This window comes from Haliotis cracherodii, unplaced genomic scaffold (assembly GCF_022045235.1).
Source record: "Haliotis cracherodii isolate W230 unplaced genomic scaffold, xgHalCrac1.p SCAF_4, whole genome shotgun sequence".
In the NCBI taxonomy this organism is placed as follows: Eukaryota; Metazoa; Mollusca; class Gastropoda; order Lepetellida; family Haliotidae; genus Haliotis; species Haliotis cracherodii.
The window spans coordinates 37,601,516-37,620,470 of NW_027266297.1; the positions used below are offsets into that span (position 1 = coordinate 37,601,516).

The 18,955-nt window shown below is 36.9% G+C and overlaps 2 protein-coding genes across 2 annotated transcripts; one reads left to right on the forward strand and one right to left on the reverse strand.

The window, feature by feature from the left end:
- The first annotated feature begins 1,995 nt into the window (after positions 1-1,995).
- On the forward strand, positions 1,996-9,864 carry LOC139479405 (uncharacterized). Its single transcript, XM_071262259.1, has one exon. It carries the CDS (start codon positions 1,996-1,998, stop codon positions 9,862-9,864), a length of 7,869 nt encoding a protein of 2,622 aa, XP_071118360.1.
- A 6,616-nt stretch (positions 9,865-16,480) lies between these two features.
- On the reverse strand, positions 16,481-18,523 carry LOC139478250 (uncharacterized). Its single transcript, XM_071260669.1, has 2 exons — positions 18,473-18,523; positions 16,481-17,285 (listed from the first exon to the last, which is right to left on the reverse strand). The coding sequence occupies exons 1-2, from the start codon at positions 18,521-18,523 to the stop codon at positions 16,626-16,628; spliced, it is 711 nt and encodes a 236-aa protein (XP_071116770.1). The 3' UTR covers positions 16,481-16,625.
- Between the last annotated feature and the right edge of the window lie 432 nt (positions 18,524-18,955).

Here is an 18,955-nt window from a genome sequence, read left to right on the forward strand (position 1 = left end):
GCCCCTGACAATTGATCAACTCTAACCTGACCACATGGATTGTTGTTCACAGTATAAATTACTGTCTGGTGATTGGATTTTCACAGGCTGCAATATTGCTGATTGTAGTATAAAACCACAATATTCTCAGCTTTCTGAATGTTATGGACCATCATGCACGATAGTCATTATAGTACCTGACCAAGATGTGGATTGTTCACAACACCAATCCTTGGACTGTCTGCTCCCGATGCTTATTGTCTGCCATCATATATCTGCAATATCAAGTTTCCAACAGCTCATGATTGCTTGATTGTCTCATCGTTAATCATTGCTCAGAATATCAATCACTGGATTGTCAAGGCCACCTGGTATTGCTGTTTCTGGCATTATTTAATTAAAACAAAACTGATAAGTGACATACGTCGATCGATGGTCATGATATTGATCAATGGATTGTCTGATCCTTTCATATGGCTGGAAAATTGCTGCATTAAACAACAAACCCACGTCTAATAAGAGTGAGTGATTGTGTTTCGCTTTACACCCATTTTTGCAATATTATTGTGGGGAACACCAGAAATGGGCTTCACACTTCATACCCATGTTGAGAAGTGAACTAAGGTCTTTGGTGTGAAAAGCGAAGGCTGCAAGCAGTGGGCTACTCAACTCTCCCATGTCAAATAATAAACAATTCAGACAAAATAATTGGAAAACCACAGTGAAACATTACCAGATTAATTTACTTAAACCAATTAAACAATCAAATAAGTTCATAAACTTAAGATATCTTGATCTGTACTGTATGTCAGCTGTTAGTATCCTGTAGTGCATTCAGACTGCACATGTCCTAAAAGTAAAATGAGATTATAATCGGACAACTTAAATTTCATGAAGAGAGCATACAGCAGGAGACCAGCGCTGCTTGTCAGTTTCAGCAAGACAATTTTTATAGTTTCAAAGTCTCACCACCACTTTACAAACATTACCTATAACAATGCGTGACTTCATGTACATAAAGATTGTTACAGGTAGTGTCTGTAAAGTGGTGGTGAGACTTTGAAACTAATAATAATTGGCTTGCTCAAACTGACAGGCTTAAAACAAACCATATTTCCAGCTCACAAGGTGAAATTGGCCTGTGTGTGTTCATGAGACAAATGTTGTAAATTATTGAAAATAACCTGAAGTAATAATTAAGCCTCTTGGTATATTGAATTAAGTTTGGGACAATGCTTAATTATCTGAATCTTTTATTAACCAGTTGTCTATAATCCTGATCATATAATGCTGATGTTATAAGTTGGTTCACTGTCAATCAAAATTTGGGGGTTCCTGCAGTTCCTGAGGTTGCAAATGGTTTTGCTTAGTTCTGTTTTCAAACACTCCAGCAAAGATTCGGGTTAGAAACAAGATCAGGGTCTGTGACTTGGTCCATGATTTCATTCTAACGTTTTACAGTGTACCTATTTTATATATTATTAGATATATGTGAACATCAGATCATCACACCCATGCAAAATGTAATGTAGATTTTGTTAAGGATTTGTCAGTATGAACATCAAAGGTAGTGAATGTATGATACAAGTCAGGTTAGAATTGGGTCTTCAGCAAGTGAAGCTTGTCGTAATAGGTGACTTACAGGATCAAGTGGTCAGACTAAAACTGACACCAAAATTACTTGCAATCTAATGCTTTTAAGTTTAGATGATACTTGGTTTTAACCTTAAGTATATTGTACTGAATTCTATGTTGGTGAAAAGAAAATAGATTTTTATGGATGCTTCATCCAATTGAGTTAAGTTTTAGTATGTAAGCTTCAATAATTTATTGTGTGCCTTTCACAAGTGCTATGTGAGTTATAGGGCCTTTATACTGAATACAGACAATTTATATAATTTGCTTATCCTTAATTTTAATATCAGGCTACAGAAGTTTGGAAAGTTTGAAAATATTAAACAGGTTGTTGTGGGAGGGGGGAATGAGTATTTCATCACTTCTCTTTCTGTTTCAGAGATGCCACGGAAGAACTGGAGGAAGTTGCAGGCCATGCACAGACAGATGGAGGAGTATCGCCTCCCTAAAAATGATACCGAGGATGAGAACCTCGTTAAAAAAGCTCAAGGGGAGGATGCTAACCTCGCTAAAAAAATCAAGCATGACTCTGAACATGATTCAAACAATGACTCAAACGATGACTCAAACAATGATTCAGAGGATGAGAACCTCGTTAAAAAATCTCAAGGAGAGGATGTAAACCTCGCTAAAAAATACAACCATGATTCAAACAATGATTCCAGAAATGAAGCCATGCCTGAAATTCTGCCTGAACCAATGAATGTAATTGATATGACAAGCATTCAAGATGAGGTTAATGAATGTGAACAACCATCTACAAGCATGGCACAAGGTTATGAATATGAGAAATGTACTGGTAGTCAAAACTCAAACTATTTTCATGAAAATGTCACGACAGTGTGTGTTCAAGGTACTTTTGATCAGAGTCATCCAAGATTTGGTGAATACAGTGGTAGACAGTGTGTAGCCAACTGTACCTCTGCAATGTTGTTTAACACAATTAAGGATATTTCCTCATGGGACACACATGATCTTGACACTGTTCTTTGCGCAGGAAATGTACTTTATGAGTATATATTAAACTACAGAACATCAACTTCTCGTCATGCATACCTTCTGGTAGATGAAATTCCTCGAAGTGTACCCTACTTTGACCAAGAATATACATTTGAATTTGGTGAATCTCTGACTGGCTTTGTGATGAAGGATACTAATGAAGAATTAATGCTTCCACAAGTGATGTGTCTAGATGCTGCACTCCAAACAGTGTTTTCCAAATATAACTCCACTTTTGTGACATTTGGAGAAGCAACATTTGCTGTTATGGAAAGAAACGAGAAATACTATGTGTTTGATTCACATTCTCGAAATGCTGCAGGATTACAAGTGCCTTGTGGCACAAGCGTTCTTATGAAGTACACAAACCTGCTCCAGGTCTATGAGCACTGTTTGAATCTTGCACATTCAAGGAATCTAAGAGCAACAACACAGTTTGAATTGACGGGCATGAGCATTATCTCTGGCATTGAGACACATGGTCTTTCTTTTGACAATCAGTCTGAGACTACAGCAAATGAAAGCAATCAGAATGATCATGATGATGTGCACAATGATGCAGTCCATGACAACTTGCAAGATGGGAGTGTTGAAATAATTGAGACTCACGAACCTGCAAAGCTTTTACATGAGCCTGATGACACAGTCAATGAAGCCAATGACAATGATCAAAAATATGTGGTTGACATTGATGAACTTGATGAGAACTCACAAGATGGAAGTGTGGAGATAATCGAGCTTTTTCCTGAGCCTGATGATGCAGTCAGTGAAGCCAATGAGAATAATCAAGAATATGTGGTTGACATTGATGAACTTGACGAGAACTCACAAGATGCAAGTGTGGAGATAATTAGAACTGATGAAAGTGTGATGCTATTCTGCCCTGTATCCTCAAATGTATGTGAACAGTTGTGCAAGAAGCTTGATATTCAACATCAGTGTGTATCAAAGGCTCAGGATCATGAGTATGGTGTGGAAATTGGTGAACCATGTAGAACAGTATCTATTGATGGTGATGGCAATTGTTTCTTCAGAAGTCTTTCCTATGCAATCTCTGGCAAAGAAAACAATCACAGGAAAATCAGACTGGCTGTTGTGAAACACCTAAGAGAACATGCTGAAAGCTTCTGTACATTCTTAAGACCAGGTTATGACTCTGTTGAACAATATATTTCTCAATCAAGAATATGGTATGTTGGAACATGGGCAACAGAACTAGAAATTCTTGCAGCTGCAAACCTACTGAATACTGACATTTGTACATTCACTGGGAACAGGTGGCTAAGGTATTCATGCAGTCAGATCAATTCAGACACACCAAACACTGGCAGAGGCATATATTTGAATCATGTTGGTGGATCACATTATGAAGTTGTTGTTTGTGTAAACACAGTTGATGTCTTGAGGAACTCATGCACAGACAAATATTGTGAGAAACATATGAATAGCAGTGCTTATACAAGCAGGAAGAGACATGCTAATCAGTTATCTGTATCTGACAAACACGCGATGTTGAAAAAGCAAAAATGTTCTGATTCTGAAGAAGGGAGACCTGCTGAAGCACAAACTAAAAAAAAAGGAGGAAAGAATGCACAGGCAAAAGCTAAAAGAGAATATATCAGAGCTAAAAGACAATCAGAGAATGTTAAGTCTGAAACATTGAATGTTAAACAGAGAAAACTGGCTAAAGAGAGAGAAAAATACAAAACTGACCTTGAATTCAGAAACAAAAAAAAACAGAAAAGTTCAAATGCATATCATTGTGATGCACACATGAGACTTCTGAAAACTCGCAGCACTGAGAAATATGCTAAAGATGAAAAGCACAGAGAACTCGTTAAAACCCGCAGCACTGAGAAATATGCTAAAGATGAAAAACATCAGCAAGCTGTTAAATCAGCAAGCAATGCTAAGTACAAATCTAGTTCTGAATACAGAGAGAATTTGAAACAGAGACAGTCTGCCAGGCGAATGCAAATATCAAAAGAAAGGAAACTCATGGAAAATGTTACACAATCCTTTTTCAAGAACATTTCTGATGGTCCAGAATTTGTGTGCTCGGTGTGTCATCGAAGACTTTTCCAAAAACAGGTTGTTCAATGTAAAAAAACTTTGTATGAAAACAAAGGAGGTAATACAGCATCTGTATCTGAGAATTGCATCACAGACACTTACCTACACAAATGCACAGACAGTTGTGATGACCACTGTTCATTTGTCAATAGTCCAGAAGGCACATTGTGGATTTGTCATACCTGTCACAGAAAACTTTTGTCTGGTAAAATGCCTGGAGAAGCTGTTGTTAACAACCTTGAACTGACCCCTGTTCCTATGCAACTACAATGTCTAAATGAACTAGAGCAGCACTTGATTGCCTTGAATATCCCTTTCATGAAAATGATGGCATTACCAAAAGGTGGACAACATGGTGTGCACGGACCTGTGGTATGTGTTCCCTCTAACATTCAGAAAAGCACCAGTATGTTACCGAGATGTGAAGTAGATGATCAGATGATCAGAGTGAAACTGAAAAGGAAGATTACTTACAAAGGACATTATCAATACAAGTTTGTCAACAAGGCCCATGTTCAAAATGCTTTAGAATATCTTCAAACAAGTAATAAATGGTATAGAGATGTGAACTTTAATGAAGACTGGGTTAATCCCTTGCCAGTTATTGATGAGGAAGATGAAATTATTGATTCTGATACTGACACATTATCTGAACTTGATGAGGAAATTACTGAACACGAAGTGTCTGAGAAAGAGGGTGGAATACTCATGAATACCTGTCTACAACCTCTTGATATTGGCCAAGAAGTTCTTGATCAACATTTTGAAAAGATAACCTGTGTTGCACCTGCTGAGGAAAATAATCCTGTACGAGTATTAACTGACAAAAACAATGAAGCGAGATCATTTCCAGTACTGTTCCCATCAGGGTCCCCAACATTCCATGATGATCGTGAAGAGAGAATAACACTTGCACGTTATCTACACACACGCCTCATGAATGCTGATCGTCGATTTGCTCAAAACACTGATTACATATTTTATGCTCAGTATCTTTCTGAACTCGAACAAGTTGTGTCAAATGTTTCCATTGCAATGCGAAAGGGGTCACAGTCACATGGTAGAAATGTTACCTCTGAAAATCTTACAGATTCTGATTCTCTAAGAGAGATATTAAAATGTGATGAAGGGTACAAGTTCTTGAAACCTATCAGAGGAACTCCACCATACTGGCAGTCTGCTCAGAAAGATTTATTTGCTATGATAAGACAACTTGGTATTCCTACTTGGTTTTGTTCATTTTCATCTGCTGATATGAGATGGCCAGAAATGATTGAAACAATACTGAGAGAAGAAGGTGATAAACGCAAAGTCACTGAACTTGACTGGTCTGAAAAATGTTCTGTACTCAGGAAAAACCCAGTGACAGCAGCCCGAATGTTTGATCAAAGATTCCATTGCTTCTTGAAAGAGGTCATCCTGTCTCCTGCAGAACCAATTGGAAAGATCAAAGATTACTTCTATCGTGTAGAATTCCAGCACCGTGGTTCCCCTCACACTCACTGCCTTTTCTGGGTTGAGAATGCACCTAAGATTGACAAAGACAATGATGAGACAGTAAAATGCTTCATAGACAGGTACATCACATGTGAAATGCCTTCAGTTGAGAATGATGAAGAATTGTTTGACATTGTCAACAGTGTCCAGAAACACAGCAAAAGACATTCAAAGACATGTAAGAAAAATGGCACAACATGTAGGTTCAATTTCCCTCGTCCACCAAGCAATGAAACTTTCATATCGCGAGCAGGAGGTCTTGACAGTAACCCAAAAAATGATGTGCCCAAAACCTTGGAACAGTGCTGTGAAGATCTAATAAATATGGAAGTGATGACCATACCAGATGCTCAAACAATCTTGAAACAGATTTGGCAAGCTCTTACTGATGACGAGGAAACATTTGAGTCTGTTGATGCATTGTTCTCTGCCATTGGTATTTCGCAAGATATGTTTCAAGTAGCATGTGATACTCTATCGAAAAAGACAAATGTTGTGATGAAACGCAATCCCAATGATGTATGGGTCAATCAGTACAATCCCGATCTGCTCAGATGTTGGAATGCGAACATGGACATTCAGTATGTAGTTGATGCCTACTCTTGTGTTGTATACATAATTTCATATATATCAAAGGCAGAAAGAGAAATGGGATTACTGTTGAATCATGCACAAAAGGAAGCAAATAAGAATAACACTGATGCAAAATGTGCTCTGAAGAAACTTGGTGCTGTATACCTACACAATAGAGAAGTGAGTGCACAGGAAGCTGTGTTTCGAGTTTGCAATTTGCGATTGAAAGAAGGATCTCGTAAAGTACAGTTCATTCCAACCGTAGACCCTGTCAGAATGAGTTTGCCTCTTAAAATTTTGAAAAACAAACAACAGAGTGGTGAACTAGATGAAGATGAAATGTGGATGACAAGCATTGTTGATAGATACAAGAGCAGACCCAAAGGTGACGAGTTCAATAAGATGTGTCTTGGAACTTTTTGCTCAGAATACAGAGTCGTGCCAAATGCTGAAGTATCGAGGGTTGGTGATGACAAACGGCACAGTCCATTAGTAGCATTGCAAAACGGCCTTGGTCATGTCAAAAAACGTACACGAACTGATGCAGCCGTTATCAGATATGCCAGATTTTCTCGCACAAAAGATCCAGAGAAATACTATCACAGTATACTGCAGCTATTCTTGCCATACACATTTGATGCACAGTTAAAACCAGCCACTTTCAATTCATATGAAGACTTCTATCGAACTGGTGCTGTTCAGATTGGAAACTGTCCCGTTGAAACTGTGAAAGAGATTGTTGACAGAAACAAAGCAATGTTTGAGAAGGATGCTGATGTTATTGATGAAGCTGAGGAATTGTTTGAAAGATCAGGTCAATTGGAAGATGCATGGGCTCAAATTTGTCCAGAGACTGAATCTGAAAGAATAGAATGTGAAGATGCACATACGCATGTCTCAGATGATGAAAGTGAAACTGAATCTGGTAGAAATATGCCTGATTTGCTACAGACTGATAAAATGGTATCTAACACAGAACTGCTTCAGAGTACAGTGTCAAGACAAGAAGCAGAAACTATTTTGAGATCAATGAATGACGAACAATCTGATGTGTTCTACAAAATTAGACAATGGTGTTTGGATAAAAAGAAAGGCAAAAATTCTGAGGCATTTCACTTATTTCTCACTGGTGGAGCTGGTACTGGAAAAAGCCATTTGATTAAGGCAATTTGCTATGAATGTACACGACTTCTAGCTCCCATGCAAAACAATCCAGATGATATCTCTGTACTTTTGGTAGCTCCAACTGGTATTGCAGCATTTAACATACATGCATCCACAATACACAGTGCACTGTCAATTGGAATTGATGCAAAACTGCCATACCAGCCACTTGGTGAGGAAAAGATCAATACCTTACGAGCAAAACTGCAAAGTCTCCATATCCTTATCATCGATGAAATTTCAATGGTTGATCACAAGCTGTTATCATACATTCATGGTAGACTGAGACAGATCAAACAAACTGCTGATTATTCACCTTTTGGAAATGTATCTGTGATTGCTGTTGGAGACTTTTATCAGTTATCACCTGTTAAGGGTAGACCATTGTATGTTGCCCAAAATGGATATGACTTGTGGAATGACAATTTCTCCATCACAGAATTAACCAAGATCATGAGACAAACAGACCCTGCATTTGCACAAGTTTTGAATAGATTGCGAAAGCGAAAAAGATCAGAGCCTCTTGAAAGAAGAGATATTGATATGCTCAAACAACGAGAATCTGGTGAAGATGATCCTGATTGCATTCACATTTTTGCAACAAATGCTCAGGTTGATAATTTCAATGTCACTACTCTTCACTGTAAATGTTCAGATACAATTTCCATTGAGGCACAAGATTTCGCCAGAAACCCCAAAACAGGAAAACTTGAAAAGAGAGAAAACCCTCATGAGAAAGTATATAACTCAGTATTACCAAAAAATCTGCATGTTGCAATTGGAGCTCGTGTGATGATCACAAAAAATATTGACACATCAGATGGTCTTGTCAATGGTGTGTTCGGAACTGTTAGCAACATTTCTTTGACTGATGGTGAAGCATTTCCTTCAAGACTATACGTAGTGTTTGACAATGATGATGTTGGTAAGAAATTACGGAAAGTGAAGCAGGATGCATCCAGATTACAAGCTAACAGCACACCCATTGAGCCACTAGAGGAAACTGTTACAAACAATGGAGGCATCAGACGACAATTTCCACTCAAACTAGCCTGGGCTTGCACCATACACAAAGTACAAGGCATAACTGTAAACAAAGCTGTCATCTCATTAGACAAGATCTTTGCAGCGGGACAAGCTTATGTGGCATTAAGTCGAGTATCCTCTCTTGATGGTCTGATCATTCAGGATTTTAAAGAATCAGTGATATACAGCAGTGAAAAAGTTGAAGCAGCAGTGTGTAGTATGCCAAAGTTCATGACTACAAATCACAGAATCTATGATGGTCATCCTACATTTACCTTGATTATGCAAAATATTGAAGGCCTTCAATCACACATTAAAGATTTGCAGAATGACAAGAGATTTCTTGAGGCTGATTTCATTTGCTTGACAGAAACATGGTTATCTGAGGGATATCGAGATGATGAACCAAAACTTGAAGGATTTACATTACATCATAAACCCAGATCACAGTCCTATGAATCATCTGAACCAACACTGATGGATTTGCAGAATCAAAGTCATGGTGGTGTTGCAGTGTATTGTAGTAATGTCAAATGTGAATTTCCTGACTTACGCGTGTCCAATCTAGAATATCTGGCTTTTTATGTCATGGAACTGCAAGCTAATGTTGTTGTCATCTACAGGCCAAACTCATACAAAACGGATATTTTCCGAAAGTATTTATTACAACTTATTCAGGAACTTGATAACCATTCTGGTCGAGTCATTATCATGGGTGATTTCAATGAAAATGTTTTCGTGTCATCTTCAATACAGACTTTGATGGAATCAAATGGTTTTGCACAGATCGTTTCAGAGCCTACTACTGAAAGTGGAACGCTTATTGACCATGTATATGTCAGAGGACTTGAGAATGTATCTGTTCAGATTCTTCCAACATACTTTGGGTATCATGAAGCCATAGAAATAAGATTATGAATTATTCTGTGAAAATATCAAAAATAATTCCTCACATGGCAAATAACCATCCATAAAGCCAGTGTAGGGGGTAGGGGGTATGACATTGAACTGGATGGACCCCCTGTAGATACCGGTATTGTTAACATTGGTCAGAGAAAGTATTCCATGTATATATACTACTCAAAAGACGTTAAAGAACACCAAATTCTTACATATGACTATAGTTAATCTGTCCATTATTCTGTGCATTGTGTTATCTAAATTCTATTGACCCATTTGCTACTATAACTTTGTTTAAGTGTGATTAAAGAAAATCTTCAGAAAAGTTCACTCTCTAAACTCCCATGAATTGTTCTTCAGCAACCAATGTTTGTTGTAAGAGGCGACTAACGGGATCGGGTGGTCACCGTCGCTGATTTGGTTGATGCATGTCATTGTATCCCAATTGCGTGGATCGATGCTCATGATATCAATCACTGGATTGTCAGGTCCAGACTCTATTACTTATCGACCGCCATCATATAGCTGGAATATTGCTGAGTGTGGTGTAAAACAACAACGAAACACTATCTAAACCACGGAATGGTAGCAAATGACCCATGGTATGTGTAAATTATGCTATAATACATTCAATAATCAAAGATCAACACGAAATTTGGATGCTATGAAATCAGTAATAAAGATCTGGGTTGGAATAAGTCTTCAGCAAGCCATGGTTGCCATAAAAGGCAACTATGCTTGTTGTAAGAAGCGACGAACGAGATCGGATACTTGCAAATTACAATTATGAAACTGCTTGTTCTGAATGATCATATCCAATGTGTTCTGTCCACAACAGTAATATTTAAACATATACCCACTGCCAAACGCGACGTGAATACCAGACATCTTGGTTAATTTATGAAGACTTAATCATATTCAAGCGACATAAGATCAGCTCTATGCACAGCCAATATACTGGTATGTTGTGTGAACTGATGCCCGAGAACACACCATGATGCACCATTTGTCTTGTGCAGGATTAGCATGTAAAGTTTGGAAATCATGTGCAGCATATCAACATCAGAATCAAATCACTAGGTGTTAACATTTGACTGATTGTTTGTTTTTACATTAATTGGTATACATTTGAATCGCTTCTTATCGTACATCATGGTGCATAGGTATCTGTTCCTATTGTTTGCGTTTGTTTTGGTGGTGAGTATAGTTGTTAGTCATGATGAAATTTATTATTCACTGACTTTGAACATGCACAATAGGAAAGATACTTATTTCTTTTAGTATTTTGATGCTCGTTGCATCTGTGACCCTCAAATAGGCATGTGGTTTTGGTACCACCGAAGTTTACACTCTAAATATTACTGAAATCAAGTAATCACTTATCAATGGATACTGTAACATACATTGGGTACTCGTGTATCTGTTGTAAAGAAATGTATTTTCTATTGCTTTGGTGAAGTTTTTCAGAAATTAATTATGTTTGGCCATAATGTTTATAATCATAAATGCAAATCAATTGATTTATGAATTATACAGTACACATTATGTGAGGTAGTAAACATGGTAACCCTGATTCCTGCATTGTTTATCATGTGTTACATGAAAGATGTGTGTATTATTGATTCTACCTGTGTAATGCTGATAATAGTAATTTGTCATTTCTGTATGATGTTCAAACAAAATTCAGAACACCTTTCATACAAACATACAATGAAGTTCTGAAGAGGTTGATCATGGCATGAATGCATGTTGTATTATTGTACAAACATGTGCATTTGAAGATTTTATCACTTGTATCGATATCTGATTAATGATAACTTACTGTGATTGGTTCTGCTTCAACAAGTTCAGTGAACTGTGAAATTAATAGCTTGTTTGTTGACAACTGTTCTGTAATGAACATTAAGAACAAATAAGGCATAACCACACAGAATGGGTTACGATGTATTTGAAAACATTTCTCAAATACAGACACAAGACAGTTGAAGAGGCCCCATTTGACTAGTCCCTCAGACTCTGTGAGAGCTTGACAGATCAAGAGTCACATAAGGACTACAAGTACCTTGTCATCTATTATCAAGGATATGTTCTATCAACAAGAACTATTATCATTCTGATACAGGCAAGTGACATCATATGATATCAATAGCAACAAAACAATCACAATTGACTTGACAGAGTGTTGTGACCTTTTCCTTCGGTGAATGCTGGTGCTACATGTAGAACAAGACAAGATTGTGTGTACTGTTGCATCGCTCTACTTTAAAAGTGATTTCTGAATGTGGACTATTGAGTTCGTCTCCAAATTGTTTGAACAGAGATGTGAATGTGAACACCCTAAACATCAAACAAACCTGCAACTGATATGCCTCAGTGATTTCTGTTTATGTACTGATGTTGTGACTGCCTGCTCTGGTATAACAGTTCAGACTTCAGGGACATCTTTGCAATTTCTTCAGACACGAAGAATACACTGTCATACTGATGAATATATGGGAATTCCAATATTGTATTGATTTATGTAACCAAACGTTTGTGATCAGAAAGATAGTACTTTCACAACTTTCTGAAATAGCAATGTCTCCATCGTTTCTGTGTTACCTCATTTCTTGTAACTCATAGAAATACCAATGTTAATTTTTCAGGATCAGTTTACAAGCAGATACTTTAAATGTTAATCAGTAACATGAATTAAAAAGGTGTATAAGTCAGGAATTGTTTTCTATTCAGGTTCAAAATACCCAAGGGTAAATTCTAGTATGGATCTACATCCTCAAGATAGCTTAGAATCTAGCTGTATAATTAATAAATCTATGCCTTCTAGCTGGGTTAAAACCTCAGGGCACAATCTAGGCAATCGCCAGAATATACGCAAGGAAACACTCCAGTATGGATCTACAGCCTGAGCCTCTAGGTTTGAACCTTGAAGTAACAATCAGGACAATCACAACACAATGATTCTATTATGGATCGACATCTTGTAGGTGCCCTTGAACATGGGGTAACAATCCAGGGAAATCGCTTGATTCTAGTATGAGTCTTTACCCTGTAGGTTGGCTTGAACCTTAGGGTGTGATCTGGGAAATCATTTGAATATGTGGAAACATTCCAACATGGATTTACAGACTCTATTCAGGTTCCAACCAACCAGTATAAATGCTGCCAATCATCACAAAATACTCAAGGGTTGACTCTGATATGGATCTACATCCCCTTGCTGAGATCAAACCTGGGGTAACAACTTACGATATCTTCAGAATATACCCAAGGACATAATGTATAATTGATCTAAAGCCTGTAGTTGTGTTTGAACCTCTGGGTAAGATATGGAGAAATGACCTAAAAAAATGGAAGGGTACATTGTAGTATTGATCTAAAGGCTCAAGGCAGGTTTGAACCTCAGGTATCACATACACCATTTTATTCTATTACTTATATCAAGCATTGTGAAAAGGCTGATATGTCTTCTGTCTGTCACTGTAGAGATGTATTCATATGGTGTTGTTTTGGTCACAATAGGTTTAACTTGTCATCATGGTCATGCCTACATAATACATGTTTAGTGTGTTGATATTTTACTTTCTTCATACTTTGGTTCTAAGGGCACAATACACCTTATTCTTGCCATGAGCTACAGTGTCTTTGAACCTCAGGGTATAATCTGTAAGATTTTAAGAAAATAATTTTACAGCCAAAGGCAGATTCTTGTATGGATCTACACCCTATTGCTAGATTCGAACCTGCAGTAAGCATCTGTGAAATCACCGCAAAATATTCAAGAGTTGATTCTAATATATATGTATATCCTGAAGCTTGGGTCGAACCTGCAGCAAAAATCTCTAAAATCAACACAAATTGATTCTAATATATACTTACTTTACTTACATTCTAACCTGGGGTAAGAATCAAGGAATTCCCCACAATCTACCAAATTGTTGATTCTAATACAGATCTACATACTTTAGCTAGATTCAAACATGGAGTAACACCTTAAGAAATTATTACAAAATACCTAACAGAGGTTCAAGAATAGATCCATTTCCAGACAGACTCAAAATATTTATTTCCAAAGGAATGGGATTTGTATATCTTCTGTATATCTGTTTATAGTATGTTAATTGTACAAATGTGTTCATATAGTGTTACTTGGGCAATGAACTTTTTTCATTTTTCTTATTAGATACATGGGTGTAGGCGAAAACGGTTCCTCTATTGCTAATAACGATATATGTGGTAGTATATCTGATTTATGTTATTTGTTACATATTATTTGATGTATTTACATATTATTTCCTGTTTTCCAGTTGTTCACACATAACTACATACATTGACATGTATACAGTTCTCCACAGTTTTCATCTTCATCCCACTTTACAATATTGGCCTATGTACCACTGAGCATTGTGATAGTAGCTGACTCAGGGGGCTTATTTCGAATGTAAACATGTTTCAACTTTTCACAATTATTGGTGTTTGTCAGAGACAATGTGGGTTTAATGTCATTTATTTTACTTCAAAGGGTATAATATTTTCACAATAAGTTAGTTGCACCTCCCAATCAGAGTCAGCAAGTAATTTGGAATAGGGGACTAATTTGTACTGTAAACTTGTTTTAAGATTTCAGTATTGTTAGTCTTTATAAGAGACAATGTGAGTTCAATTTCATTAATTTAACTTAAAGGCATGTTAGGTTTTAACAATAAGTTGAGTTATGTATAGGCTAAGTTCGAATATAGTTGGAGTGTTGCTTGTTCATATTTGAGTATTTTCATACATTCATATACTTGAGCTATTGCTGAAATTGTGAAATTAAAGAACATTTAAAAATGGTTGTATATGATGTTCTGAAAGTGTAGCATTTCCTGCGCTAAATTTTTATATGTTGATAGACTAAGAACACAAGATGTGCAATAAAAGAAATTCACAACATTAACAGTGTTAATTTGTTTGAAATTATGATTGCTTGAGCATGTATTTGAATCATGTTGTCATAAAACACCAATTGATACAGTATACATGGTGTAGTGAGTGAGTATACCCGCCTACGCAGCTTTAAACAGTATTCCAGTTATAAGATTGCATGTCAGCTTAATGTTGGAGGTAAGCCAAAAGTGATGCAGCGAATCATGGGGCGTCAGTTACTAAATTACACAAATGGACATATGACTACATGCACATAGATAATCTGTTTATTATTTGTTGGGGGTATACTGGGTATCTTTTTCTGTTATGAGTCTTACTTCAGAACCTATTCAATAACATTTCAATAATGTATCATTTTGCTTGAAATATGAAGAAACATTAGATCTCCTCTGGTAATAGATCAGAATATAAAACTACATTGATCTCTAAACTTTCATCAGGTTATCTTTAAAAATCATACAGTTATATGTGGTACTTCATTTATAGGCGTCAGTTTCAATAATATGAATCTCCCGTAGTCCTCACAGTTAGAACCGGCACTGATCGTCTGAATACATGCGTAAAATGTGGTCAATATCGGACCAATACTTCCCCAGTTTCAGAGGAGATAAAACCGGTATTTAAGACCCCAAATCCGTGTTTCACACAAGAACAGATCTCACCCTTAATCATGGAAATACCTCGAAAATAGGTGACGGGACAGAACAGTACGCATAATATACATGCAACTACTTGGCTAAACAGGTACAAATTTCAGCCAACAACACTACTGGACCCCAACTATTCTAATCCTTAAGACACTTAGCTTTCGACCTTGGTTTGTAAGATACAGTAAAAATTCCAGTCTTTGCATGGCTTCTGTACTGCACGTCAGAAATGCTGATACTCCTTACAGCAACAGCTTCCTGGCGGAGCTCTTGAAATGCATATTAATATGAGACAAACGCTGTGGTGGAGTTTGGTGAATAATAGCAAGCTCCTCACAGCGATAGTACGTTCCCGGAGATCTCTTTACTGTTTCGAACGTGTCACGCGCTGGAAAGGAGCTTGGAATATTAGCGGCTAAGGGACGTAACTCAGATTTATATATAAGCAATTCCGCTAATAGCAAACTCACTGATGGACTGTACCCACCTAATTGCCTGCTTAATCGATTAGTGTTTGGAATAATATGCACTTGCAATTCAAAGTGTTCATTGCCCGAGAGCCGCGATAGTGTGCAAGAGTCAAGACATGACCCCACATTACAGTCGAGAACACCACCTTTATTAATTGTATGCAGACCCCTCCTGTTTATATTTGTCAAGATTAACAAATGTTTTTCATTGACTTGTGGCTGAAAAAGCATTATATGGTTATACTCCCTAATAAATTTCCTATCGACTCATGGATCTTTCATAATTATATTACAACTGACACTATGCTTGTTTTTGGCGAGCACTGAGTAAGGGGGTGGTGATACTTGATGTCTGACTTTGTTCATGCATGTCATTGTGTACCAATTGCTTATATGTATCCTCAATGCTAATGATGCCAATCACTGGATTCTGTGTTCGAAATTCCATTATTTAGAAACCGCTGTCATGTAGCAGGAACATTGTTGAGTGCAGCGATAAAGAACAAAAACATATTTTTAACATCTGAAACAAAAACTTTATTTTAATGAACATGCAAGGATCAATGCATGACAAAATGTCACTGATGTCCCTTATGTACATGGGGATCCTCTCCCCCTACACTGACAGTGACTGCTACCTACTCAGGGAGAACCTCACTGATGTCGCTCCTGTACATGGGGATCCTCTCCCCCTACACTGACAGTGACTGCTCAGGTTTCTTATGTTCAAAGTCTTAATTTAGTCCACAAGTTTCATTGACACAGCACGACTCGTATTTTGCGGGATTTCCATCTGAATTTCTCCGCATGTCAGCAGATGGTTTTCAATTTCGTCCGCATTTCCCTGAATCTGTTGTTTCTGTGTGCTGCACAGAAATTCTGTGATGACTGCTGAAGGAACCAAATACTTTGAGGAATTACCCTCCACCGATAGTTTACATAACATGTTGTCTATCATTCTGTCTTTCTTCATCTTCATTTTACACTCCGGGCACTTTATGAATGGACTGCCTGTGTCTGTGGCAGTTACTGTTTTGCGGCAGGATAGACAAGCTTTGGATAACGTGACAGTCACTAAAGATACCTCACCTCTCACTACCACATTCTCCTTGACTCCGACATCTGCCACGTTGATGTTTGGTATGTCGTCCACAACCACCCAGGACGATGTTGGCGTCGTTGTTAGGTATTTCCTACCCATATATTCCCTGACGCCAAGGGAGGTGAACTTGTATGTCATCCCGAATGCAATTTTCTCTATATTGTCACTCCACAGCTTCAGGTTTATAGCTCCACTTTGATCTCCAACTTTTACAGTTTTCACAGGTGTTTTCTTGTTCCACACAAGGACTTCTTGAATTTCTTCAATAGTCTCTATCACTTTTGCTGTGATGTTTACCTGAAAATATTTTAAAGTAGATTAAGAAAAGACAATATACTCGGATATCATTGAGCAGTCAAAACTGTTCTATGGTGTCTGTCCACAGTATTTTATTCAGTTTCTGTTGATAGGTAAAATGTATAATCAAATGTTAAATACAAAGGTTTCTATCCAGGGTGGGCAGCATTAATTTAACTTTACCCTACTATACGCCTACTGGGTGATGGTATTTGCAGAAAACGTCTGTTTTTTTATGAAAGATATGTGTTTACTTCACATACAATAACGATGCAGATCAAATTCCTTCTTTGATTTCAGGAGAACCATGCAGTAAAATAACTAAATTTATATTTCTAATGAATTGATCAATATAAACTTCAATCATATGTATCCTGTTTAGACATCTAAGTTGGCATGTATACAATTCATTTGTTACATTCTACTATACTTAAATATGGACTGTAAGATGTATGAAGACCTGTTTTAGGTTAAGCAATTGGATTGTTTATCAATGTATTTTCATATGTTTCTGAAAAACACATGTTTAAATGAAATATAACAGACAAAGCTCAAGACATTTATGTGAATAAAGGCAATATTGTGAGTATTGAATTAAGGAAATGTGTGCAAAAGACATTTCTTTTCAAACACAGTGGTTCTTGATCCACATTGTAGGACAGTGACAAGAGTTCTTGTGTAATAAATGGTTGACATAAACAGACTGACGTTATTTACTTACTTCTGACTTTACAGATTTAAAGTTGCCTACTAGTCTTGCAGTCTTTGACGATGCATCATGTGCAAAATTTGAAAATATCTACCAGATGCAATTATTATTTCGCTACCAGCATATGTCAATATCGGTTTGATAGTAAGAAACAGTATGACCACATTTTTATGGATTACAACTTTGAAATTATTATTTTGTATATCATTCAACTCACAGTGAGTTCTATGAAAAATACAACAACTTTATCCAAAAGTATTTGTGTTTTTGGTAATATTACAATAGGTACATATTACTTTATTACGAATCTTGGTCACAGGTCAGACTGATAAATAAAAGTTATGAAAGTATGGTCTTTTTCAAAAGATCTAGCAATAATGGGATGAGAAGATATCAATATAACTTTAGTATAATCCCATTTAATTTAGAAAAGGTGATAGATCTTTTGGTGTAACTGTAAGGCAGTTGATATACTTACAATGGCTTGGGTTGGAATTTGTTCAACATCCTTAATTTCTGACATCTTCATTTCTTTTACGATGTCTCCAGCCGAATGTTCAAAATGAAGCTTCCTTGGGATGATTTTTGTGTGCTGATTGCCGCTCAAATCCCATTGTGATGGATGGTTTCTGCCTAAAATGGAATTTCAATAAAGATTAGCATGGTTTAGAAGGCATCATGAGCAAGAAGGTAATTAAAACAAGAGTTATCAGAAAGATGACATATCCACCCTGGCAGCTGTTTGTAAAGTAACCACTAGTAAATGTGCATTTCTGTATGTAATGAGACAACTGTTGAATGTTCTTTAAGAAGCATACATTGTTTACCCACTGAATGGGTTTTAAATTCTGGCCAGGAAATGAACCCGTTCCCCAATGGCGTCTAGGTCCAACTTTATTCCATAAAAATTGTAAAAAATAAAATTCGTAAAACAAATATATATCAATAGACACCACTTCAG

Coding starts and splice junctions, on each gene's coding strand:
- LOC139478250 (XM_071260669.1), bottom strand. CDS start 18,523: ATGAAGATGTCAGAAATTAAGGATGTTGAACAAATTCCAACCCAAGCC. Junction 17,286..18,472: donor AAATTCCAACCCAAGCCATT/GTAAGTATATCA, acceptor AAATATTTTCAG/GTAAACATCACAGCAAAAGT.
- LOC139479405 (XM_071262259.1), top strand. CDS start 1,996: ATGCCACGGAAGAACTGGAGGAAGTTGCAGGCCATGCACAGACAGATG.